The sequence below is a fragment of the Cyanistes caeruleus genome, chromosome 5 (genome assembly GCF_971803275.1).
Source record: "Cyanistes caeruleus chromosome 5, bCyaCae1.hap1.1, whole genome shotgun sequence".
Lineage (NCBI taxonomy): Eukaryota > Metazoa > Chordata > Aves > Passeriformes > Paridae > Cyanistes > Cyanistes caeruleus.
In genome coordinates this window covers 49,324,405-49,352,244 of record NC_141705.1, presented here as the reverse complement: position 1 = coordinate 49,352,244, position 27,840 = coordinate 49,324,405, and the positions used below count along the sequence as shown (strand labels likewise).

General features: G+C 38.5%; 1 protein-coding gene across 2 annotated transcripts; it reads right to left on the bottom strand.

Moving 5' to 3' along the window:
* Positions 1 to 334: 334 nt before the first annotated feature.
* DNAJB14 (DnaJ heat shock protein family (Hsp40) member B14) lies at positions 335 to 27,837 on the bottom strand. Of its 2 annotated transcripts, none has more exons than XM_086888393.1 (8): positions 27,477 to 27,837; positions 21,626 to 21,800; positions 12,511 to 12,656; positions 9,365 to 9,550; positions 8,922 to 9,016; positions 8,164 to 8,273; positions 6,793 to 6,965; positions 335 to 5,137 (listed from the first exon to the last, which is right to left on the bottom strand). In XM_086888393.1, the coding sequence occupies exons 1-8, from the start codon at positions 27,607 to 27,609 to the stop codon at positions 5,013 to 5,015; spliced, it is 1,143 nt and encodes a 380-aa protein (XP_086744519.1). In that variant the 5' UTR covers positions 27,610 to 27,837; the 3' UTR covers positions 335 to 5,012. The 2 variants fall into 2 exon arrangements, with proteins under 2 accessions (XP_086744519.1, XP_086744520.1); XM_086888394.1 differs by lacking the exon at positions 27,477 to 27,837 and adding an exon at positions 25,625 to 25,755.
* Positions 27,838 to 27,840: the final 3 nt, after the last annotated feature.

The window sequence follows — 27,840 nt, the reverse complement described above, 5'->3', positions numbered from 1 at the left end:
GGATTTACCGAGGCTAGACTCAATTCCCTCATCCAGATCATCAGTAAAGATACTGAACAGGACTGGGCCCAATCCTGAGCCCAGGGGACACCACCAGTGACTAGAGCATTGTTGATACCTGAAGATTTTGCTTAGATGCCAGTATCAAATTACAATTTTAAAAAGTCTAAATTATATATATATATGTGTGTGTGTGTATATATATATATATATATATATATGTATATATATTCACTTGGAAATTGCTAGTGTTTCTAAACATATAGGTCCAGTGAAGTTTCCAAAAAGCCCGAAACAGAGATAAGCCACTTTTTGCAAGTAACAGAGGAAAAGGTCATTCAAAAGAACAAATTTATTTGAATACTGAGAATTCATACCTCCTTCTTAATCCAAGCCATGCACACACAGCAATTTGATAAGGACTTGGTCATATTAGAGAGATACTTAAAAGAGAACCCCATAAAATCATTGTGTGAGCTTCTGGTAGTATTTTCGAAAATGCTACCTGGGACAACCTCGATCTTCTCGTTTATTAAAATATTCCCCACTATACACTAAAAAGGTTTAAAAATGCAACTTTTTTAAAATTATTTGAAGCCATGATGCTCAGTGATTGATTTTACTTATTTCCCTGTCACATTTTGAATAAAAGCTATGCAAAAGCATCTATGAGACGGCTCCTGTATTGCTATTAACGGGAATTTATTTTCCCATCCCAATGTAGTCTTTCTATACAAGGAATAAGCCAGTACTGAAGGAAGAAGGGTATTCCGTATGAAGGATAACATTGTAACTGTAAACAGTGTATTTTAATATTACTTGTAAAAATGTGGAGAAGCCCAATCCTCAAACCCAATTCCTGCCAAACTGAGCAGTATGGGAAGTATAGCTTATAATGGTGTTCTGCTTTCAGAGGGGATAGGGGAGTTACTTTTCTTCCTAGCAGCTGGTACAGTGCTGTGCTTTGGATTCAGTATGAGAATAATGTTGGTAACACACTGATACTTTGGCTGTTGCTGAGCAGTGCTTACCCTAAATCCAGGATTTTTCTGTTTCCCATGCTCTGGCAGCAAGCAGGTGCACAAGAAGCTGGGAGGGAGCAGGGCCAGGACAGCAGACCCAAACTTGCCAAAGGGATATTTCATCCCATGGAGCAGCTCATGGTCAGCGTATAAACTGGGGAGGTTGGTCAGGAGCTGCTGACTGCTCGTCAGGGACAGGCTGGGCATTGGTCAGAGTGCGGTGAGCAATTGTACTGGGCTCACTTCTGTTTCTTGGGGTTTATTCCTCTCTCTCTTGTCTCCCTTTTCATTGCTACTGATCATTGATACTTGATTTTGTTTTGATGATTGAACTGCTGTCATCTCAGCCCCCAGGTTTTACCTGAGTTTGATTCTCCACCCCATTGTGCTGTGGGGGTGAGAGCAGCTGGCTGCACAGTGCTTCATTCATGGCCAAGGCCAATCCACAACAAATGGCCTGTTTCTTTCCTATATTTATTACATTACATTACATGTAAGTAAGTTATAGCTTCAGGAATTAATTTATTTATTATTACCTGCTTTTTAAAAAACAAAATGTTTTTACTATTACACTTTCCTTCTTTTTGACAGAGCTACAAGAAGTCAGAATAACAACTGCTTAAAAGTGAATGAAATTCATGAACAAACAACCTTAAAAAATATTCTTGCCCTCGTATTTTAATCCTTTTACAGCATTTGTTACAAAATTGTATTAAAAATATTTATAATTTAAAGTTGTCTTTGCTGTCTACCTAAATGCATCTGTTGCATTTTTAGTGCTGTGATGTTCTACCATCTCTTGGAAACTTGTAAAATAAAAAAGACTGTTTAAAAAAAAGGTAAAAAATTCCAATTTAGACTTGTTTTACCCAAACAGAGAACTTGTAGGGAAATGTTCATCAGATGTGAACGCTGAACTCTCTTGTGACTCAGGATGCTCCATAAATAGAACACATACTGATGTTATATTTCAGCAGATGCAAATCATCTCCTTTTTTCATTAGGCTATGTCAGAGTCATGCCAAGATTCTTCTCTTTTTTCAAGGCTTTTCTGCCTGTGCTTTTAAAGGACAAAACCAAGAACCCATGCTTGTGCTATCTATAATTCTAGATCAAATGAAAGGTAATGACTAAATAAAAACAATTAAGGAGCAGGTAGCCAAAATGTTGAGGGATTTTTAGTCAGGTTGTTCAAAACCAGTTTTGCTTTCCCCTTTTCTTTCCAGTATCTTATTTTAATGAGAGCTTTGCCTTCTGAAGAAAGGTCATCTGAAAAGATTTAAGTACTCCACCCTCTTCAATTTGCATTTTGCTCATGAGAAAATGAATTTCTAGCAGATTCCCTCAACAAATCCAGGGAAGATATTGACATTTCTGAAGAAAAAAAAAACCCTTCAGACTTTAGGAAAAAAAAAGCAACAATCATGAGGAGAAAAACACCCACTTGAAATATTAAAAGAATGTTTGCAGGCCCTATTTAGAGCAGCTTAATCTTTATACCACAGGAAATCACAGCATCCTTTTGCACATTACTACATATTTCAAAGTGTGCAACTATTTAATCTGTTAAATGCTAAGCAGCATACTTCCACCAGTATAAACATATTATTTCCTTCTCAGAAAGTGCTAATTGCAATAGGTAATCAAATGAAATGTTGCAGTCTAGGTCTCACTTTTAACCTTCTGGGGTGTCTGTGTTGCCATAGGGCACAGCCACCACATTATTCCAGTTTGCAGAGGAACTGATAGCAATCGAACCAAGCTGACACAGCTCAGCATCCATCCATTTCCACACTTCTCACCTGCACCAGAAGTGGCTGCAGGGCAGACACAGCCCATAGGATTATTATAGGCAGCTTTGCTAAGAACATCTGTTCACTCTGACTTCACAGTTTCAATATTTGATAAATGTGTTCTATATCCCTTTTCCTGTTAACTAAAAGATCACTTGCAAACTCAGACTCATTTGTAAACAGGAAGGCCCAAGTACTTGTTAAAGCCTCTGGAATAAATTTCTTCTTTTAAAAAGACACAGGAGTACCAGAATGTACTCGATAGTTTGTTTTCATTAATATAATTACAATACATTCTGGACAGTTACAAAATCTGGGGAATCTCGTTTTCTCCATAGATTTTGATTGCATATTTCAAACATCTGGATGCCTTTCCATTATATCTGAGCCCTTTTACTATAGTCTTGGCAAGGACATTCAGTACAGCAAACGTTTTTTTTGTTGTTGTTTCAGGAACTTTTAGTTCTGTTTTGTGCCCCAGGAGGCTTTCATGTCCACCTTGAATGCTGGCTTAGCTGCTTAGTTAAAAGCCTGCAGCCAGTCTCATGTTACACCAATTCAAGAGAAGACATTTCCACTAGGACAGTTTAGAAAATTGATATATGCAAAATGTTTTCTGGGTCACTTGGAGCAATAGCATTCAGTGTATTTGTAAAGTCAAACATATCCTGCTCTTGATCAGAAGGAACTGCAATGAAGTCAGACAAAGTATTTAAATTTAGGAGAAATATTTGGCTCCACATGAACTGACAGCATTGTTCAGACAGCAATTTTCTCAAACAAAATATATTGCCCATAATACAAGCTATCTGGCATTCTCAAATACAAGAAACATTCCCCCTGCATAACACTGTTAAAATGTAAAAAACATCAGCTACTGGACCTAAAAACATTTTCAATATACTTTGATAAACCTGAAGTACATTGTACTTAGCTGCTTCAGAACACCTCTTTGCATCAGCAGGTGTGGCTACATATAGTTTCCATTTCCAGGCCACTGAGTTACATGATCTTCTATACAGGAGCCAAACAGTAGGCTTGCTCATTTCTAGGAAGTCAGTCCAGCTACATTCTGGTCCCAAAAAATGCATACCCTACCTCTTCTGACAAGTGATAGGGCTCTGACCATAGGAGCACACTGCAAAGCAGCAAAGCATTTAAATAGTTGGCAAAATTGAAAGGCACATAGCTTGTACTTAGCAAAATTTCCCTGTTCCAATTGCGGTGCCCGTTGAGGAATCAGTACTGGGACCCAGCTTGAAATAAAAAAGTAGTAAGAAAATGGAAGCCTGCCAGGGAAAAAAAAAATTAGGTTGCCTTTTTATTTTAGTGTTTTTAGTGTTGCATGTTTTCCTCTACCTTTCCAGTGAAAATTAAGGAAGCTATGGATGCATGTTAACCATACGTATGGACTTACTACTACTGGAATACCAAATGGTAGAGCTGCTGTAAACTGTTGCAAGTACTAAAAGCAATGTTTATAATGGTCTGTACAGCATTTGCAAATATTTACTTTGAAAAGAGATTAGTGTAGTTCTTATTTTTCTCAGCATTGCTTAGAAATGCTAAAAAACTACAACAGCTAAACTGCTACTCTACACCAGATCAATATACCCCAACAGATATTTAGGAATATATGCCATTATATTTAAAAATACCAAGTTCCTCTAAGCGGTAAACCTAGAAGATTTTACATAGAGTTAGAGATAAAATATTAAAAATTATTGTTTCAACTCCACACACTTGACATCTGAACAGGAGTGATGTAATCATACTATTTATTCCATCAGTGAGACAAAATGTAGTATGGAACTAAATTTCTGAGATTTTTAAATAGAAAGTCATTTAACTCGTATATACACAAAGTGTTCTTTCCATAGATATTTACATGGCAAATATGTTAGAGGAGAACCACTATGACTAAGTCTCTACAAGTATAGCATCCTTTCTGAGCTATTCTCTCTGCTGAAAGAATTCACAGAAGCTTTGAAGTAAAATCTAGACAATTAAAGTTACCTATATTTCACAGTAGGTAAAGAAGCCGTTAAATGATATTTCAGCATAAGGTTTCTGGAAACAGCTACACAGTAGAGTTTTACATCCACCCTCTTTTCCAGCATCCATGATGAAACTAAATCTCTTGTCGGTTTACAGGAGAGATAACAGCATACGTAAGGTGTGTGTGTGTAACTGTAGCTCATTCTCCTCGGTAGAGGCTGGTCAGCCGTTCTAGTTCTTTGCAGTTCTCCATGGACATAGACTCTGCTTTCTTTCGGAGGCGGTCATCTCGATATACTTTTGCTGCATAAAGTAAGTCTGTTTCTTTAAGGAGAAAAGAGAAAACATTCTTTTGGTTACAAACTGAATACTTGGAACATGACAGAGTTGTACAAAACACCTGAGATTTTAACCCTTGCCCTTTTTTCCTTCTAACTTCCCTCAGACTAAACAGCACTGCTACTGTTTTCCTTTGCTGGATCTTTGTAACAATTCCATCTTTTTGAGCAGTTAAAGCTGTATCACCCTTCCAGCTCCCTCAGAGTTCATAAAGTAGTATCTGATTAAACAGAAAAAACCACAACCTACAAAAATCCTCAACAACAACAAAATAACAAAAAATGCCCTGCTACTTCTGGTCAGACCGCATTGAACATTACAAATATAGGCCACTCTCAGTGATCCTGCATTGTTATTGATAGCTGTAGCATCTTGTCTGTGCCCTAAAAAATCCAATCTGAATGTTAAGCCCTTTACTTCAACTGATGCTGATTCAGACTGTCAGTGTTCAGAGCTATTAATAATTAAGAGCTCTCTGTATTATACTGGTGCTCAACAGCTTGACAATGCTGAGCATTTTAATTCTGTAGAAGATTTTTTGTCACTTCAACTCAAAATGCAAGACATTCTTAAACGTCAATCAACCCCAGATAGATTTTAACTGTCACGGAGATTTAACACACAACTGGTATTTTAAAACCACAAAATCAGCTGTTTCTATTATCAGAAAAAAGAAAACATTAGGAGCCTCTTATTTAAAATCAGTTTAGGTAGTTTTCACAACCTAATAAATTACAAGTACCAAACAACTGCACTGCAGAGACTAAAACTGGGCAGGAACACGTGATCTACTCAGAGAACTGCATTCTATTTGCTTTTGGTCAGTTTACTGACAGTTCATGAATCAGTTATTTTTCCAGTTAGCTATGACTGAAATTCACCACCTGAAAAGTTAAAACAATCTGGTTTCAATACTAACATAAATTTTAGCGGTTCTGTTCCCACATAGCTCACAAAATGGTCACAGATAACAGAGTAACTGGATAAAATTGATGCTGATTTAGAAAAGGCTAGTGATCTTCAGTATTTTTATGCTTTAACATTGAATTTTAGGTTTCTGAAAAGAAGTAACTCATTGTTTAATATTAGATTGGAGAAACAGATGGCAAACTAAACCCTCTTGATTTACAGGATGCGCTGCCTGTCCTTGGTTGCCTGGAAAAACAGTGTTTGTATGTACTGTCGTCCCAGGAAGATTCTTTTTTTGTCTCTCTGGAAACACCTATGTAAGCTTCTATGTAAGCTTCTGTATATTTATTTACTTATATAAAAGCACTTAGGGAAATGAGTTATTGCCATGATAAAGTAATGTGGAAGACATGAGAATTCTTAGAAATTGCAGTGAGTTAATGACAAAAGCTTTGTCATTATCAATTTAGTGCAGTCTAATTTTCTGAGAAATGGACACAGATAATAAAGCAGCAAGTTAAAATTGCTGATAATTTGCAAATGGTTGTTAGATCACTGAGTAAAATTCAGAAACAAAGTGACACCGTGGACAGTGTTAAAGTGAGGAACAGGGGGGGACTTACTTTTGCATTGAGATGTTGTAATAATACAAACACTTCCTTCTTGCTTGAGGCAATTTAATTTTATAGTAATGCATGATATCATGAAATTACACATATTACCAAACTTACTTTGTTGCCTCTCTTTCCAACAGTTATTACGAATGTTGGACACATAATCCTCTTCCACACTCTTTTCCACTTTCTGTAGCGACACTCCTTTGTATTCATTTCTAAAGTCCTTATTGACATAATAAATGACACCCAAATTTTCTGTCTGCATTTTTATGGTCTGCCCTGTACTTCTGCAAAAAAGAAGGGAGGGGGGAGAGAAAGACTAAATATTAATTTATTTTTTTTATACCACAAATAGACTTAAAAAAAATACTGCCATTACAGAATAGTACCAGCACATTCATAAATTTGCCATTTTGAGGCAAATAATGAAAAGAATGGCTCTATAATCTGCTAGAGAATAAAATTATTGCATTTACCTGACCATTAAACTTCTGCTGCTTAAACACTTGATCTCACAAAAAAATTCCACTTTACTAAGACATTTATTTCGTATCTCTTTAGGCAAATATAAGTCTTAATAATAAAAAAAATACATTCAAACTCAACAGTAACAGGTCACTATTCTGTTGCAACACAGTACAGGCATCTCCATTCTGAAGTGTTTGCTGCCATGAATTGATAAATTCATTTTCCTGCTGGCATTCTGCAGATTAAAAATCAAAGATTGGATGCAAACATTTTGGCAGAGAAGCTTTTCTAAGCATTACAACGGCTTAGTTACAGAAGGAAAAAACATCCTACTCCAGAAATAGAGAATTTTGAAAAACAGGAGGAATGAAACCTTTCTGTTGTGGGGCTGAGAGATCTGCAAGGAACTAAAAACCTCTAAAACCATTGTGGTGAGTGGGCTAAGTCTACCAGCTAGCTGCATGCTTGATTCAAGTTATTTATTTCTCACAAGAAAAAAAGGTTTAAATATCCTACTGTACAAAATAGGTAAGTTTCACAAGTAGAATTCTTCAAAAGAAAATGAAGAATTCACCTAGAATGAAGCAAAAAACAGACAATCTTCCCAGCCATCAAGTTTAACATTAAATAAGGATAAGGAGGTTGCTTTCAAGTTCTTCACCTTCCACGAAAAAAGATTACCCTCAAAAGAATAATGAGCCTTAGCAGATTTCAGGTTTTGATTATGTATGTTGGATATGTAAACACCTTTACAACATGTCATGTTGCATGGACCCACTGCCTTGTACTAGACCTCCTAAACTCCAGGTAGCACTGACCTCTTTTCTCCATTACATGCTCACAGCACCTATATTTTTTGCACCTACATTTTTTGTTCTGTTTCATCTACACCTTCCCTCCCTTTCTTCACAGTAGGAGATCAAAGATCAACTAATGAAAGACTCTCCACAATGCTTCTAAGTGGGATTACAATACCTTCCCCTCTGCTTTAAGGTGATGTAATTAAGCTTTACTTACGATCTTGGATATAAGGCGTAAGGAGGGTTAGATACCATCAACTGGCTCAACAAGGAGACAAAGATCAACACAATAATAGGCATCAGCTGAATGACCATAGAGAAACCTCCCTAAGGAACAAAACAGATTCAAGTATTTCATACATCATCAAGCAAACAAATAAATTTGACAATACTTAATGCTAAGTGTGACTTTTTGCTTTAAGCCTCCAAAACTGCTAGGAAAACAGTAACTGCAAACACTGTGGTATTATCTGAACTTTCAAATGCATGCACAATATTCACAGAGCGCTCAAGCTGCAAGAGTTCATGGGTAAGCACATACACACAAGCAACTACCAAATAAAAACTGGATTCAGCTACACTGTATACCATGATTTGGTCTCATCTATACAGTGATATGTGATTATACAGGACTAGACATAATTCATGTAGGTCAATATTGAGCCGTAAGTTCAATACTTACCTCAGCCCAAATAAATTTTTAAATGCATACAAGGATTAGTGGCCAGAATTAGTGGCATATTTAGGTTAATAATACCAGTCACCAGTAAGAAAGTGACATACAACAGATTTACAAAACCAGGCTATTACCTTCTCAAATTTGCATGCCTGTTTATCAGTCAGTAAGCCAACCACCTGCTGAAGTTTAAAATACCCAACCAGCAGGTACAAAGTGGTCTACAGTAGAGAGCTCCTGTACAATCACACCACTAAAAGCAGATTTCATAGTTTAAAGCCAATGGTGCTTAAACTTACATCACCCCTCTCTTCCTCCCTCTCGTGCCCACTCTGACGGTGCTGGTTTGGATGGCTGTAGCCAGCACGACCATTAGAAAATGAGTGTACACTACCTGAGGAAGGAACAGCCACATTTAAATCATGTACAAAATACTATTTAGAAGTCAGTACAGAAGCAACATAAAACACTTTACATTACTGCACAATGGCATATAAAATGACATTAAGGTATCTTACATTTTCAAATTTGCTTAAAAGACGTATTTTAAGCTCTACAATAGTAACCCCAAAGAACTGACATTTTTCGGATTTAGCAGCGTTTGAGGGAAAAATAAACTGATGTAGATTGTAGAGTTGGGGTTCAAGGCTGGCTGGAATTATTCTACTGTTTTATAATGTCATAAGCTCTAATGCCACTCTGGGCAGTACATCTCGACAATTATACTGATGAATACAAATACCTGTTGGAAAGGCCCCTCCAAAAAACATGTTGAACAGATCCTCTGGAGTAATATCTGCCTCACAACCTCTATGGAAGTTGAATCTGCCATTGCTAGGGTGATTGCAAGTTTGCTCTTCGCTGCCTGTAAGGTCATACTGCTTCCGCTTTTCTGGATTACTCAGCACAGCATATGCATTTCCGATTTCTGAAGCAAGGAATAAAACACAACTCCCATAAATGCATGATAAAAGCTATTCCAGCATGAAAATTGAAATTTCAAAGTCAAAACCAGACAGCAAACGATGTAATTCACTGTATGTTACTAAACAACTAGAGTAGAACAAGGTCCAGAAACATCTCCACTTTTCTTAGAATAGCTTCCACAAAGTTTCCAATGCTATTCAAAGGCCTTTTATCCTGTTAAACAAGGCAGAAGAGCTTTGTTTTTCTAGGGGAACACCTACACTTTTGGAAATGTTCTTTCTCACTGCAGTTGCCAAAAAAGCTTCAAGCATTACAATAAGACTCTGAACCTGGGTAACTGCAGTTTGCTCTAGCAGCCTAGCTTTAAAAAACATCATAGACTTGGCAGGTTTTCTTTGGTTTCATTTGGTAAGTGGTCATTTCTTGGAATGCACCAACTTCATTGCGAACAAGAGTGTGAATATATTTGTCTTCATGCTTCTGAAGGTATTTTATGCATTACATTAATAACACAAAGTTCTGCATGATGTAACATGAGGAATACAACATGCATGTGTGACAGGAATGCATGTGTTCTTTGGGCGATCAATATGACCTCCGTGTTCAGAGGGCCTGGCCTGGATGCTTGTCCCTGTTTATGCTATGGTATCACAAATGAACAGCTTCAATTTTGGCAGTAGAAAGGAAAAAACCTCACTTAGATAAGCATGGGAAAAATCAGCAAGAAAATCCACATATTCTACTGACTTTAGAAGCTTCTTTCTTGCTGTGCACAGACATAATGATCTTGCAGATTGATGGAATGTTTGTGCTGCCACTTGATGAAAGATCTTCACTCATTCATATCTTCATTAAACCCTTTCTGCCTTCCTCTCTACTCTCTCCTCCAGTCCTCTCCAACAAAAGACTTCTTTGGCAGACAACCAACCCAAGGCACAGGGATTATGATGTTCGGTGTTGAAAAGCCAGTCATCAAAAGTTCATGAAAGGTGCAACACTATAACCTCAACACAGGCAAATAAGACTGTGGTTTTATAATTAATATTTTAAACATTATCCAATCTAAGCAAGAGTTAATGAGTTTTAGCTATGTGTCTTTTAAGATGCCCTTAGGATAAAACATAAGCAATTCCTTTAAGTGGGGGAGAAAACCCAAAAAAATGAAGCTTGGTATTTTGCACTGAAAGCAGGATATAAACCAACATCAAATACTGCTCTGTTGCTTAATACAAGGATGAAATTGGCAGTAAAAATTTAGATTTTCCCAACAATTAAAAACTTAGATAAATCAGGTGACTGAATATAAAGTCAAGTCGCCATACTGTCACAATATGCCTGTTTGTTACTTGCTCTTGATTATCTGGTGCTAATTCACAACAGATTTTAATTCAAATATAATTTTCTTTTCAAAAAGGACATAAAAATAAAAAAAAAAGCTACTGCTCAAAAGTTTCAAAGAAAAGATCCTTGACTAAATTGGTAAAAGACAGCAGAAGTTATGATACTTGCACAAACTTTTTGATTTAAAAATTCACTTCATTGAGACTGCTCAATACAATGGAACAGTAGTACTAGGTAGGTCAAGATCTAAGAACCTTACCTATCATGAAATTCAATTCTGTTTTAAAATGTGACCTTTCCTTAAAATAAAACATTATTGTGAAATAAAACTTATTGTTATGAACTCCTTTTCTCAGATGGATGTCAAAAACTCATCAGACACCTTTAAAGGAAAACTAAACCATAAATTTACTCAGCCATACAAAATGATTATGATAATTTCAATGCAAGAAAATGCTAGTTGTCATTAAACAATTTTTGGTAAACAAGATTCCCCTACAAAATTTCCTGTTTGTTTACTCATCTAGTTAAAAACTAGAAAGTGAAATTCAGCTGAAGAAATCAGACTTGTACAAAGTGCTCATGTTAAATAAAATATTAATAAACACATTTTAACATTTTAAAGATGATTTGAAATGCTATTAACAATAAAAAACTATTTTATTCCTAGGGCCCAATACTATTTTATAGGAATAGTATCTTTTAAATAAAGATATCACATAGCTGTATTAAATGACTCAACAGTAATCAACTTTACTGCTTTGCTCCATCTACTTTTCACCTGGAATTGTTAATATATTATTATAATTACCTCTTAAAGTCTGTATCAGGAGTCTTGCTCAGGACTTTTTTTTTCTTTTTTCCCTCCCCAATTTAAGTGTTTTATCCGAATGATTTTTTCAAATGTCTGCATGTAAACCTCACACAGGAAAAAAATAAAAAGATGTACCACAATCAGATTGTTTATGCATCATCATTTCTTACAGATTCACATTTTTCTTCACCTGAGATGAAAGTGTAGTTTTCTTTAAAAAGCTTTTCTTCAATAATTTCCCTTGTGCAGGGCTAAGCTGGGCAGCCTTAAATAAGGTCAAATCAGACTGTAAATTTTACCTAAAAAATGGTCAAAGACAACTACTAGTAAGGCCATGATTGAACTCAGGTGTTTTTGTGCAGAAAAAGTAGTAAAACTACACACATACAAAAAAATGCTAAGGAAGAGGTAACAGTGTGGCATGTGATCAGTAAAAACTACATTTTGTTATCAAAGATTTCCTTTTTTCTAGCTCAGTTACAGTAAAGATCCAAGGTAGTAAAATTCAATGACTACATTAAGTGAAAACAGTAAAAAAGTGCAATTGGGTTTCACAGATCAAGTATTTGCTCCCTGTACTGAACATTATAGTCAATTTTCTGAAACCAAGCCCTACTGCCAAAGTCCATGTTTATTTATCTATATTTCTAATGCAACAAAGGTCAAGTATTTTCTTCAAAATGTCAGTTTAACAACAGCTAAAAACACATTTACATTTGTAAAAATACTAGTGACCAATGCAGATAAATGTTTTATTTGGATGAAGCTTAATCATAAAAGAAATTTAAAGTAAAAATGGGGTTTACTTTTAAAAGCCTCTGTTGCTCCAGGTGCATGGTTTTTGTCTGGGTGGAATTTCAAAGCAAGTTTTCTATAAGCCTTCTTTAGGTCTTCTTCACCTGCGTCCTTTGACACTCCAAGGACTTCGTAATAATTTTTACATTTCTTTATACTGCAAAAGAAAATGACGTAAAATGTTGCAAAAAAAGAGATACAGAAGTAATGGGTTAACATACAGCTGCAAATGAGGTCATACACTACATTGGTGCACCACATTACATCTTTTGCTTTCAGTATAAATATTTTTTAAATAGCCACTCTACAAACAAAGAATGCATTTTTTTCACAATAAACTCAATATTGAGCTCATTACATACATTTCTTTTACTTCTACTGTAGAACTACCGCAGCTGTAAGAAAGGGTTTCAGTTTGCAACTACTGTGGCATTTCCTCATCCACAATTACATTAATACTGCTGTTAATAAAGCATAAAAAGAAGGTTCAAAATTTACTTTGCACAGCTAGCAGGTAGGATAATCTGTTTGGACTGTAAACAGCAAATGCATTTCAGTATAAAGGGTATGAAACAAAGCAAACAATACCTCCCTTTCTACAAACAAAAGTCAAATCCAACGACCACTCAAGCATTCACTTTTCAGGGAATAAAACATGTGAGAATACTTCTGCTGCTGGGAATGCACTGGATCTTAATTTATGTAAATTCAATGTCACAGTAGCAGCTCCAGCAATTACATATTTAACTCATCTCATATAATCAAGTGTAGCATTTTTCAAAACTGAAACCTCAGAAACATTTTTTGTAGGCTAACCCAGACAGGAGAAGTAAAATCTGGAAATGATGTAATGATTTAGTATATTTTACCATACCCCAGCAGGAAGAAAGAGCACTTACAGGAGAAGAGAGAACATTAATTCTATGTGGGCTGGAAAAACTGATCAAATCAGTAAATACAGCTTAACAATCAAACCAAGTCACTTGGGTAAGAATTCAGAAAGAAAAGGCTGAATCCCTAATTTGCACTGCAGAAATGAGGCACACCGACATTGAGTGCATGCCAAAAGAAATGGGCTGGTCTGAGCAAGAAAGAGAAATTACATCCATAAATACTTTTAAAGCTTCATGTCAGTCGCTTCACATGGCTGTAATTGTATCTGCATTCTCTTGCATGCACAAATTTCTACTTAAATTTGGGTTTCATGTTTCCAAGACTACACACAGGGCAGCCATGTGGAAAACAAGGGGGCAAGCAAGCCTTTGGCATTCTCGTGAAAGAAGAATAGATACCCTGTAATTAAGGGAGTGTGAGCATCACAAGTACAACCACACCATCATGTGTGGCCCATCCTACTTCACAGATTGATCAAATCAAGTTTCATTTGAGGGATCCTGTTTCCTGTGTTCAAATACAGGAGCTTTTATGGAAGCCTTGGTATAATGCTCACAAGAGCACTGAATTGAATGTATGCAGGCAGCTGCCAACACAAACATCCTGTGAAATAAATATAGCTCATTATATTGAAGTAACATTTAATAAGCTCCAATTAGGAAGCTGATAGAGCTAACTAAAAAGAACACCATGAATCCATCAAGAAAGGATAGAAAGAAAATACATTAAAATATACTCTTGAGTTCTGGAAACCTTTTTTTTTTGTAATCTGTACAAGCAGAAACAACTGTGGTAGTGTACAGATCCCTTAATCCATAGCCTCAATGCCTCAATGACTTAAGAACTGTATCAAGAGCAGGTAGCTTTATTTAAATGTGTAACAGTATCAAATTAAGCTTTAATTTCATTAAGTTGCTATCTCAGCATCCAATCTAACTTTTCTTCAATAATTGTTTCTGAGCTATCTGTTTGTGGGCCAGACTCTTCAGAACTTTGGTTGATATAAAATTACATAGCAAGCTGTCAATGCTTAGCAACATTGTTATTTTTTTAGCATTAAAACTCTGGTGTTAAACATTCATTCACGTATTTTTAAGCACTGCGCATCCTCAACAACTCTCTCCCTTAACAGCATATTGTCATTTTTCATGAAAAAAAACACCTAACACAGAAGTTTATTTATTTACAGACCCAATATACATTCATTTCACAACTCTAGGATGCCAAGAGGAGAAATATGGGGATAAAAGGAACAATGCAACAGATGCCAACCTGTTCTTCTAACTCCCCAAAACCCCCTTGAGAGTTCCCTCCAGTTCACAACCAGTGGATGTTCCACAGTGGAGAACCCTCAAAGGAGAAATAGCAATGATGGGTATCAACCAAAAGATCTAAAGGATTAAATGCAATGACCTCCATGCAACAGCTATCCTGAACCTGGCCCACAAATGAGGTATTGTTATTATCGAGAAATGTGTTCAGCCAAGGTATAACACATTTCTGTTTTTCTTTGCAAGTCTTTCCTAGTGGTAAATGAAAAATTCTACAAACAGAAATGTGGAACATGCATATACATATGGAAATTTTGTAGTTTACCAGGACTTTGGATTAGGCAGATCAAGTTTTAAAGCTAAAAAACATGCACAGGGGCCAAAACCCATACCTAAGCCTGGAATTTTCAGCAGTGACCTTATGCTATGAAGCCTTTGCCACACTCTGCCATTACCCAACAGTTTTACACAATTGCTTGGCTACTTCAAGGCCAAAACCACCTGGACTGTAAGTAGCTAGCATCTGGTCAATGCAGTTTCCTCCTGGAAGAGAGCCAGTGACTTTTGCCAGGAGGTTCCTGACAGAGCACAGTTCAGGGCAATCATAACAGGGTAACACCTCCATTTTTCCCCCCTCAACTGAGTTCATATGAGTTTAGCACCAGAACTTGCACTGATCCCCAGTGCAAATGATGCATGGGACAAGCAAAGATGATTAGAAGGTGTTTTCCAATTAAACAAATTATCAGTGTTTGTGATGTACTCCTGAGAGGCAAAACTTGAATGCATCACAAACTGAACCTGGTAAGTCAGTTTATCACAGGACAAACTGAGGGGTCACCAGGACTCAGGTCATACACGGCTGCACAGCCACAAGGCTTCTCTAACACTGTTGGAGCACAAAGCCCACCACACCAGGGCCTCAGATGTCCCACCCCTCCTCAACCCTTAAGAGATGCTCCCCAAAACTCCACTCTCCTGATGAGAAATTTCTCTCCAGCTGCTGGAAGCTGTTGGAAGTCATGGCCAACTTGACCTTTGTCCCTCAGAAGATGCAGACCTTTCTTAGACATATTCCTCACATCTTTAGTAGACTGACCTGACAATCCTCACTCAGCCAGAATCCCTCACCTGCACCATTGAATTATCCTGTGGAGATCTGTCTTGGGAAGGCAGGTCGATAGAAGGATCCACTGCTTTTTCACTTTCTTTTGTTACAGGGCACACAAATCAGCCAGTAAAGGCATGGAAAAATTAAGGGTAAAACCAGTGGAGGTTCTGGAAAAGCCCCATCACTGATGTTACTGCTGGCTTTTAACTGCACCTGAAACTCCTGCAACACTCTCAGCATGAACAACTTTCTGAATGCTGAATTTCAAATTGTTTGTTTGGTCTTGCTGCCCTTAAGGCACTGCAGTTCCTACTGCTAATCTTCTTGCATACATAAACTCCACAAAGACATTTATTTTTAAAATTCTAATGTACACATCACTTGCTCACTAACAGCCCATTTTGTATTGAACAGGTTATTTTTGTTCTTTATTTCTGGCTTATTTGAAGTTTGGTGTTTTCACTGATAATTTGCTTGGGGTTTTGTTTTTTTGTGAATTGCTTTTCTTTTACTTTTCATTTCTAGTTGGATCACTTCTGTATCTGAATTACTATCAAATTATTTCTGTTGTTTAGGTAATTTCTCTCCTTGTTGAATTGTTAGTCCCTTACCACCACCTTGGCACTTGTCCTTCTGATTAACAGATTTGCTGGCTGTTCCTGAAATAACAGCTGACTTTTACAGAATAGACTTCTCAAACAGCATGAGAGCAAGTGATGGCCTTCCTTCATCCCCAATCTGTTGACAGAGGTATCTCATTGTAACTTGCAAAGCTCCACTACCCCAGCTTGCAGCTGACAAGGCAGCTCCAGTAGAACTGGTCAGTCAGCTTCACACTGCAGCACCAACAACTCTGCTGGATGCTGGGCTCCTCTCCATGCTCTGATGGCTGACAGCAGAGGAAGCCCTTCAGGTCCTGAAACTTCTCACCTGCAGAAGCCGTAGGGCTACCACCACTGGTTCTCCTGTGACTACGAAATTATGTGATCCTACTGCTGTGCTTGTCAGATCACTTTTCAAATCTACAATTCAGATTAGGTCAGCGCTTTTATCAGATTAACAAAACCTATCAGAGATGCTTGCCTTACTGTATCGAATACCTGCGGCAATGCACAATCATGAAATTTGGAGTATGATGAGGTATTTCAAAGGGCCTTCCCTCACAGCCTCACAGGAACAGCCGAAAAGACAAATACTCCAATCAGAAGTATGTCGAGGGAGCCATAATTATTTCTCCCAATGGAAATCTAAACTGAGCAGCAGTGAGCAGAAAAGTTAGTGACAAAAAACCCAGCAACAGGAAGCTATACTCTCTTCTGATCCTAGAGTTGAGCAGAAAAACACAGTAAAATGCATACCAAAATCTATGCAGGTCAAATTTCTGATTATGCCAGAGAGTCTGATGCAAATGGTATCTCGCAGCTGAGCTGGGAATGTGCCAGTCACAGTTTGGGTAACATAAACATGGCCTGAAAGAAGTACTCTAGATTGAGCAGAGAAGGTCACAGCATTGTCAAGGAACTCGAGCTGGTACTTGCATATCCCTAGTTTCTGAAACAAATGCAGCAGAAGTCTCAGATCTCTGTTGCACTGATAGATTCAACAACACATTAGGGTGTTTGTCTTACTACCTTGCTCTTGGATGTAACTGAGCAGATGGTTTCTGCTGTGTGTATTATATGTAATATTCAAGGCTGTGTTTACATCAGCATACTTTTCTCCAGATTTTATTTAACCTTTTATTATAGTTACAACCTTACTGACAAAGTCCATCATGTCTTCTCTGCCACTTTCATGTGAAACGCTCTATGATTATGATTTCCACCTTAATTTCCCAACCATTAAACTGGATATTTCAACACTTCGTGGCAGCTCTACAGCCTAATTAAAGGCATGCCCCGATTCTTTGCTTTGGTGGTTTGGCTTTTTTTAGCATATATTGATTGCTGTTATTAATCCACTTTCAGTTAATTATCTTCTCAACACCATGCTGGAAAAGAACCAATATTTCTCTTTTTGCTGGATTTGCAAAAGTGTCAGCAGAATGCCTGGAAGAAGTCAGTCACGTAATTTATACTCCTAGTTTGATCCATGAAATATGTAGAGGCAATTTTTTGTTGACTACATGAATTCCAATCAAGTTATTGATAAGCCCTGACCACTACTTGATGACATTTAATCCTGCCTTGAAAGGTTTCTATAGAACTCATGCATCTATTCATTTGTTTTGGTTCTATCTCAACAATCCAAATACAAAATTTGATTATTGTACTTTCTTCCAAGAAGCAGGCACTGGCAAGGCAGGAAAAGCAGTATTCCACCACAGTTTTCACAAGACAACACTGCAAATTTAGCATACTACTAGTCACAGCAGTTTTCTTTCAGATGTCAAAAAGGCAATATGGAATACATGCTATGGTTTATTGACTAAAAAATAAGAGACCAAAGAGGTCAAACACCTTGTGAATTTTAGGATCATTTAAACAGAGCCTGTATAAAACATACAACATGAAAAAGCTTCATGCTTCTTATTATTTTTTTTTTCTTTTGTGCACATGATTCTCACACATTTGTCTCAAAACTGCCATTGCTTGGGTAGCTTTCAGTTGCCTAGAGACTCCCAGGGCACTTGCTTTAAAATGACATTAAGTCTACTGTGGGTCCTAGCATATTTCTGCTAGTCTCCTGTCAATATCTCCCACATGCAGGTCACCTAAGGGTGTTGAGGCAACTTGATCCAGTTCTCAGTGACAAGGTAAGAATCATTAAGAAAAAGATGCATGTCCTACAGATGGGATTTTCAAAGCATTTCCATGTAAAAGCAAGGAAGTGCTGTGGTATCTCTCAAGCCTCAAACTGTTACACTGAAATAGCGAGCACGGCTCCCGCAAAGAGCAGCATTACCCAGCACTTATGCAATCAGAGGAAATATGTTACATCTTACGCTTCTCCCTGCTGAGCAACTTGCAAGCTCATGTAATACTCCACAGAACTGTTATGGTAACTTGCTAGTGATCAGTGTCCCCTGTGTATGTGGAAAAAATGAAGCCAGCACAGAGGTGCTTGTTTGTACTCATACCTACTCACATTACTAGAGTAACCCTGATGAAAATTAATGCAGTTAAATGAGTTACATTGCTCCAAGCATGCCTTCACTATGCTTCTTAAATCTTCTGTCACAAGCAAATTCATGATAGCTATACAACTCCAGGAACTTTAATCAATGATCCAAGCCAGGGAGCTCACAGTCAGTTCCCCTGTCTGACAGCTCACTAAGGCTTACAACAAAAGCATTGGAAATGGCATGGAAGCGTAGTTGAAATCAGAAGCACTTTCCCTATGTCTACATTCAGTTACTGAACCAAAAACTCCTAAAGGAAGAATAGTAGATGATAATAACCTTTTGAATCATGCACATGCAAACCAACTTTGTTTGTCCAATGTCAAATTCATGCTATGTGTCAGAATTTATTGAAGTTTGGAGATTTTGCTACCTTGCTTTCTATAACCTTCTTCCCTTACAGGAAAAAAAAAGACAAAAACTGGGCATGAAACACTGTTTAAAGCCACCTCTTCTCACACTCTATTTCTTTAACCAATTCAAACATCTGAAAACCATTCCACTGCGGTATGGCAGAAGCATATGGTGGTGACAAACTCTATTCTCTAAAGAATACCCTCCCCAAAGGGGCATGTTTCATTTAATTGGAAAAATCTGGGCCTGACTGAAGCAATATCATATGCTGCCTGTCATGTTTCCAACTAGAAAGCTCACTCTCATTGTGGTTTAAACATGAACTTTCTCTCAATTACCATCACTGAATGTGTTATATTTTTACATTTACTTTCAGCCCATTGTTTGTATTTAATTCTCTTCTCCTTGGCAAGGCAAACACGTTTTTTAATTCTTAACCACAAATTTTTTAAGTGGTTTGTTTATGTTACTAACTAATACCGTGACAAACATTTCAAAACTTCCAACATGAACTGAAAACTTGCTCTGTTGATCACTGCTCATCTAAAGAAAAATTCCATCTCACTCTAAAGGTTTATGAACTTCTATATTAAAGGACATCAGCGTTTCCCAAGTGAAGGTGAAGATACTATTTTAACACATGATTTTAAGTGGTATGTAGAACAAACTAACGTGGGTTGTTCTGTAAGGTATTACATTTGCCTATTTTGCAAAGATGTTGGTAGGTTTTAAAACTCCATATTCAATGGTCTTGAAGCTATATTCCGTCAAATTATTCTCAATATGCAGTTCTTGAATACCCCTAACACTGGTCCTGATCTGAACAAACTGGATTAAGTTTATATAGTATCTAACAAATCCCTTCAAGAAAGCAATACTCAATACCACAAAAGCCTACCAGAGAAAAAGCTAGCTCTACAGCACCACTGAACTCAAAACAAAGTAGGCAACATACCTTTTGCTAAAACAAACAAACAAATAAACAAACAGATCGTGCAGGGATCCTGATGTCAAAGCAGACTGCAGCTCAGAATGGCACATCACAGGTGAGTGACTGCTGGCACCAATACAGCTCCCCTTGCAGCAGCTTTCTAGGAGTATGTTACATATCTTATTTTGACCAAAGCCGCATTTACAGAGGACTTTTTTCTGGATATTTTGTCTCACACACATGTGTACACAGACACATTCTACATTCATTTTAACAGTTGATATAAGATAGCAAAAAACGTACAGGCTTGTCCAGGTTTTACTTTAGATGTATCACAAAGGACAATAACATTAATTAAGTGGAGAAGATGGTAAATGAAAAGCTCTAGTAAATGACACCAAGAGAATAATCATGTGAGAGCTGCTGGTTTCTACCTGCCTGAATGCAGGGCTTCTGTATCAACCAAACTTTGTTGATACAACTTCAACTTCTTTCCTCACTGTTAGCACAGCTGAACAGATTATTGAACTTTAGGAAGATCCCAAGATAGTATCAGCAGTAACATACATTTCACAGATGCACACAAAAAAAAATCCCCCACAAATTTCTGTTACGCACAACAGTTCATCCAATATACACAAACTAGGAGATAGGGAACTCTTGATTTCCCTTAAAGCTCCCTTGAAAATATTTGGGCTAGGCTTATCTGAAAATATCAGGGTTTGAGGTGTGCAATTTCTTCACTATATCCATAGTTCTTTAGCAGAAACCTGGGCACATATCAAACAGTATTTTTCTTGTTCCTACATCCAGCAAGTGTGCAGTAATAACATGACTTGAGTTACTTCAATGCCTCAAAAGGACATTTTTATTGACCTTTGTTTCTTTTCACACATCCTTTCCTGATGTCACCTCATCTTAATACTATCAAGCTGCACTAAGCAGAGTTTATACTGCAACTCAGACTATGTGCTCCAGATTAAGTTGCTCAGGTGCCTTTATATCCAAACCAAAATAATTTTAACACTTGTCTAAGACCAGCCTGTACAGCAAGATTAGCTTGAAAATAAACTTTAGGAGTGAGCATGTATCTTTAGAATAAAAATATTGAATAGAAACACTGTCCTGCAAGTTGCACAACAGAATTTTCACCACTTTTCCTATTTATCATGAGATCTACTCAATAATTATTTGGAGTATTATTCTTCTATAAAGTAGCCTTGATAGTTTGAAGAAAGGAGTAGCATCTTTCTTGCAGAAAGCAACAGTGTCTCATTCAGTGTTTAAAACCAGCAAAACTCTCCTCTTCCTTCTACTCCAAGTTCAGTGCAAGTAACCCCTCTGAGTAAAATACAAACTTTCTGTGGCTCCTTTAAATGGTAAGAGTTGAAAGGACAAGTACATAATACACAGAATGAAAAGCAGTGACATATTTAAGCCATACCTTAATACTCCTTCCATTTGTTCTTTGTTGTAGCCTTTTCCACTTTCACCTGCAGCAGATGCATTGCCCTCCTTCGTGCTATTTGGCTTACTTTGATCACTGCTACTGGTTGATTTTCGGCAGTAAGCACCTCCCCCAGCAGTACTTCCATTCTTCATAATAGCTTCCAACAAAACTATAAAAACAACAGTATATCATGGTATCATTACAGGTATTAGTGATTAAGCCAGGGCTCTCAAGCATCTTAGATGAGAGCACTAGATTCCAAGACTAGCTGCTACATCCTCCTTCCTTATTAATCACCCTTTTGTGCCACAAATGTTTCTGCAGTCAGTATAACAATTCCTTTTTCTGGAAAAACTATGGAAAGGTGTTTCAAAATTAGTGACTGGACTCCTCCCATCCATCTCTGCCAAGGTAACGTAACACTGGAGAGAATTTATCCAGCTGCTTCATTTCTAAGTGCTTTTTAGAGGCACTAAACTTGTGCCTTGGGGTGAAAAACATCTGAACACCCAAATAAGCAACTATAAACTGAAGAGGAACTAACATTCTATAGAAACTGCAAATTATTCCTCACAGATATCAAGCCCATCTACAGCACATTTCAGTTCCTACAGTACACATCTACCTGTAACCTGAGTCATTAGTGGCCACAAACTGATGCTCTATACCTTCCAGGCAATATCAGCTGAAATTCAAACCACTGTTACAATGCCACAGAAAACACTCAGGACCAACCAAGTACACTCAACTCAAGACCTGAATCTTGAAAACCGGTTGGCTTCTGCTAGTTCTTAAAATCCTCTTTCATTACATGTTCTGGCAGATCTCAAATTTAGCAGCTTTAATAAACATTATACACAAAGTCTGTTTTTTCTTTCTGTACATAAGCCTGTATTTTGGGAGTATCTGTCTTAGCAATGAATCAGAAACAATACCATTCTAACATAAGGAACTGCACACAAAGTATAATATAGATCAAGGATTATTAAATAGTCCACCTTTCCTGAAAACAGATTCCTTCAGAGCAACATGGCAAACTACATAGGCTAAATTTGTTTCATAAAGAAAATGAGTTACTATCTCCATTAAAGATGCACTAATAAAAACTGGTAAGGAAAAATGTTCCAAGCACTGTGAAAGCACAGCACTTTCTTCTAGAAAGCCAGTGGGAAGAATCCCTAAGACTTTTCTCCTAAATGAAAAAAAAAAAAAATTCTCCTCTGGCTAGCATGGTCTTTCTTAGAGCAGCAGGAAATATGGCTCCTACACATCATAGCCTGTATATCACAGGAAGAAAGTGAAGCTTTGTTGAAAAGGAGAGCCACCACTTCTTAAAAGCTCCCCAGTGTTTACTTTTACATTCACTTATAAATGAATAGCTACACTCAGTCTGAACAAGAAAGTCAGCTGACTTCAGAGCTAGTCCTGCCCTCCACGTGCCTCAGCAAGGCTCATTGATTGATCAGATCAGGATCTTTACAGCAGATATAAGGAATTAACTAAGCTTTAGATTTCTAGTTGTAACAGAGGGGGATGCTTTCATTACAATTAAAATCTGGAGCTTGGGAACAGGAGAGCTACAGTTGCTTTATGGATTATAACTGAAGGACATACTCAGTATTTGCAATACTTTATTCTAATATCCTCTGTTGTGGCATACGAAATTCTGAGGTAAATGATGTAATAACAACTCCAATGAGGTGACCAGGTCTGCAGGCTAAGAACTAATCAGGAACAGAGCTTTGAACAGACAGTGCCCTCAGAATGAAGCATTTCAGTCCAAATGTGCTCCGAAGTGCTATCAGAAAACAAAACAAAAACCTGATTATTTTTCTATCCAGTGAGTATGACATTTAACAGTGGCATGACACAGAATCCTATTGAAGATGTGACCTTCTTGAAAGAATGCTTACTCAAAGTTTTGCATTTCCTCCTTTTATATTGGTATTGCTCTAGAAATTTCTCATCCCTGCACCAACATTTATGCAGAACCTATGGGAGCAGAAATGGCAGAAACGCAGGCATGGGTGATGGTTTGCATTTTCAACATCCAGTGTTTCTTCAAAGCAAGTGTGGCTCCAAGTCTCTTAATGACTAGGTTTGGCTGCAGTATACCTTAAACACTACTATTTTCTAATCCCCTTCTCAGACCTCATAACGGTGTTGCACTGCTGAAAATACAATGCAGGATGCTTAAAAAAAGTAAAATTCAAATATATCAAAGTGAACTTCTTAAAACAGCAGGACACAGCACATACAAACAAACATGCTATTGTCCTACAGTGAAAAAGAAAACCACACAAAGGGTATGGGGCCATTGTTTCCTTTAAATAAAAGATACAGTTCAGATATTCAGAAAAAACACTGACTCTTGCTGGTGGTAAAACCAGCTGTTAGAATTGCAGCACTAACAGAGCATTAAAGAAAACTTTCAGTGTACATCTAGTACATAAAAATAGGGCATACAGGGAACCAAAGACTTATTTTGTTAACAGGTAAGACAACGATTCTTATCTCTGAATGTGTCTGAAGCATCTCTTGTGTGTACTATTACCTGCTGTTGAATGAAAGATCTTTGGACTACATTTGATTCCATTATGCATTGAACATGACCCCTCCGCCCCCTCCCACCCCCCCACTTTCACTAATGAAAGAATTCTGTTAAATTCAGAATTTGTCCTAATGCAACAGCCTAAAACTTAAGCAGACATGTTCCAAGAAAATTTGTTTTTAGAGGCAGCATCGGAAATGGGGCAAGAAAATCTTAAGAAGCACTGAAAAATAAAGGTTTTTTTAATATTGTTTTCTTCCTAAAAATGGCAGCTAATGTTTGAAAGGCACCTAAGTTTGAAAGGGACATTCTGTCCTTTGTTATCTTTAAACACACTCTTAAAAATCTTTTCCAGATGAGTGATTGGGTTCTGTTCAGTTGCAAGATGAATCATTAGCAAAAATCAAAATCAAACTATTTTTTGAATGGCTGAAGCGTAAAACAATTTTCTAGCAAAGAATGACGTCAACATGGACACTGCTACTATGAAGTCATTAGCTCAGTATCATTAAATAAGCACTGACCTTACATTTCACACTAAAGCCTTAAAATAGCACTGCTGCAGTCAGCGTATTTCAGGCAGAAGCTTTGTTTAGCAAAACTAAACTTCACTGATGACTGAACTAGTGCTGAATGCCCTTTAAATGTAAATGTTGCCAAAAGCAGATCACACATAGTATTGTTTTAGAGACAATCGTTAAAACCTATTCTCTCTCCTTTTGTAATCCACTATAATATCAGGAGGAAGAAGCTCCCACCAGTAAAACATTCAGTATTACCATTCTCATTGCTTTTATGACTGATAGAACTTCATTTGTGAAATGGTGGGCAATTGTTCTCAAAACGATCCTAAAGGTATAACGTATAAAGAATCTGCAACTTCAGTGAGAAATTAGTTCAACTACCTTCTAACCCACACTCCAGAGAAAAATAAGTGAGCAGAGTGACAACTGGGGCTGCACCACATTATCCTAGCACCATATAAACCAAACACTTTATGACTGTAAAATCAGAATTTGTGTCAGAACTAAATGGGCTCACAAAACCTTGACTGCTTCTTTCTCTCTGGTATGTGCTGTGACACATTTTTGATTACCTAAATTAAGAATCACGGGTTGGATTTTTTTCTTCAAGTGGACCCCCCACTAAAAGATGCCAATGAGAACAGTTTAATTTGTTCTTAGTGTAAAATGCCAGTTGTGATTTACTGCACCCCTTCTAGAACCTTTCCTGAAAAAAAGACAGCCTGTGTCCTTGCATCTTACTGCACTTTTATGAGGGCTATTTAAGTGCCTCAAACTTTAAAACCAAAATAAATTTAATGAGTTTGTGTTATTTGGGGAGGAAATGAGATGAGTTTAAAAGATTTAACAACCTCCACATCTAGAAAACTGAAGCACAGAGATATTACAAGTTTACAGAGTCCCCTAATTTCTAAGTACCTAGTTCAAATCAGGCCTAGGGCCTGAACTTTTTCAGTGGTATTAGGGCATCTGCAATTCTCTTTAGCTTCAGATGGAGCTTTAACTGCCCACCAGTTCCACAAATCAGGCCCTTCTTTCAAGCTGAATACCTGAAAAACGAAGCACAAACAATTAGCTGGTCACTAATGGAAACTGAGTGAACTGACTTATTTAATATCACAGAGAAATTCTGTGAAGCTTTTAGTTTAAAAGACAATTCTCCAGATTACAGCCCACTACCACAAGGCCATCTTCTTTTCCCCCCCAAGTCTGTGCCTCATTTGCGATTGACTTTGCTAATTTCCACAGTGAATAAAACAAGTGTCCTACAGACAATAGCCTAATTAGCCATCTATTTCTTGCACTGAATACTTTATAAGGGTGGTTATGTACTGGCAGTCCTACTTTGAAAAAAAAAACCCACAAACCCCAATGCTCAAAACAAGTCAGATGAAGTGGTTTTTTTTTTTCCTGAAAGCTATTCTAACTCTTGTCTTTGAGATAGAAGATGATAACAAGTGGAGTGAAGCGTACTAAGCTATTTGCTCTCCTTGGTGGAAAAACCTGAATGGAAATCCTCTGCCTCCTGACCAACACAGATTCCAAAAAGCTCAAAGTATTTTCATGCATGTCATATTCTCAAGCCACAGAATTTTAGGGGAATATGGCAACATCCATGGTCTTGGAAGAGAAAAAAACAAAACACTTGAAAAATAAAAAACTAATTTTAAAAAAGCGCCAGTGCAATCTTCATTTATTGTTTGCGTATAAAAAGTCAGGAGATAAAGATGGCCAAAAATGTTCATTGCATCTCCTCACAGCAACTTCCAGTCAAGATTTTGCCTCAAACTTACACTGCAGAAATGGCAAGTGCTGAGGCCTTTAAGTGGTACAGGGCACTGAAACTGCTCCTACTCCATCCACAGCAGAGACCACGTAAGTGAGAACCAGAGGGACGCAACAAGTCCCTGCTGTGTCCAAAGGTGTTTTAAGCTGACTTCTGGCACTGTGTGACAGAAAGGCTCCAAGACATGTAACAGTTCTACATACACTGAAACCTTACTACTGTTCCTTTTAAACAATTATTTTTAAACACCTTTTGCTAAAAGGCTGCTAAATATTTTTCAAGTTTTTAGCACAGAACAGTCAGAAGAGCTAATTAAGTCTTGGCGGGGAGCCACATATTCCATTTTCTCTAGGAAAGGTAAACCCGTGTGCAATTCCTATGTGGCTGCTGTACAACCAAAAGGGAACCAAACCCAAGAAAACCCAAACCACAAGTATATCAGAGAACGAAGACACGGTCCACTCTGCAGCTGCAGCTCTCATTGCTAGCTGTTAGAGAGGGGTGATTCACAGTGACAGAAAAGAAGCCAACCCAGCCTGTCTCGGCCTGGGGCCTGCGATGTCCTAATGTTAATCGGGGCTAAGCCTCGTCTGTACGGCTGCGCTTTTACTGATGGCTGTAGGGAGGAGGGGGAATGCAGGCGAGGAGCTGGGCCGGCCCTGGGACATCCCCGCTGGCACCGGGGGAGGTAAACCCACTCCTCCGCAGCGCCTGACGCCAGAGTCATGCACTGGCGGGGGCAAGGCACCTGCCCTGAGCGCTGCTCCCGGGCACACACTCCGGCCTCCTTTCCCAGCCGAGCCGCGTGCCCCGCCACAGCCCCCGGGCTGCCTCTGGGGCCGGCTCCCGCTCGCCTCATCCTGCAGGGCCCCCCGGGGGAGGCCCCCCCTGCGCCCGCCCTCCTGCGGGCCCCGCGGTCGCTCCGGACCCGTCCCGAGGAGCCGGGCCGAGGGCAGCGGGAGCGGGGAGGGGGCCGGGCTTCACCTCGGGCCGTGTCGGTCGGGTAGAGCTTCTGCGCCTTGCCCAGGAAGCGGAGGGCGCGGTCGCGGTTCCCGGCCTCCAGCGCCTCCCGCGCGATCCCGATGCACTTCTCGGCCTCGTCCCGGTTCCCCTCCATGGGCTTCTCCTTCCGCCGCCTCCGCCCGCCGCAGCGCAGAGAGAAGGGGCCCGAAGCCAGAGCGGAGGCGGGCGGGGCGGAGGCGCCGAGAGCGGCGCGGGGCGTCAGGCGGGGCTGCGCTCACTCCGCAGGGCTCATCCCGCCGCTGCCCCGGCGCTGCCGCAGCCCCAGCGCGGCGCTCGCACCGGCGCCAGCCCGGCCGCCCCTTCCGGGCCCCGCCGCGCATGCGCC

Bases quoted from the DNA above. Each gene is read 5' to 3' on its own strand.
- DNAJB14 (XM_086888393.1), bottom strand. From the start codon at position 27,609: ATGGAGGGGAACCGGGACGAGGCCGAGAAGTGCATCGGGATCGCGCGG. The intron at 9,551-12,510 runs GTAAACCCCATT...TCCTTGCTTCAG, and splicing joins AGCAACAGAGGCTTTTAAAA to AAATCGGAAATGCATATGCT. The intron at 9,017-9,364 runs GTATTTGTATTC...TTCCTTCCTCAG, and splicing joins TGGAGGGGCCTTTCCAACAG to GTAGTGTACACTCATTTTCT.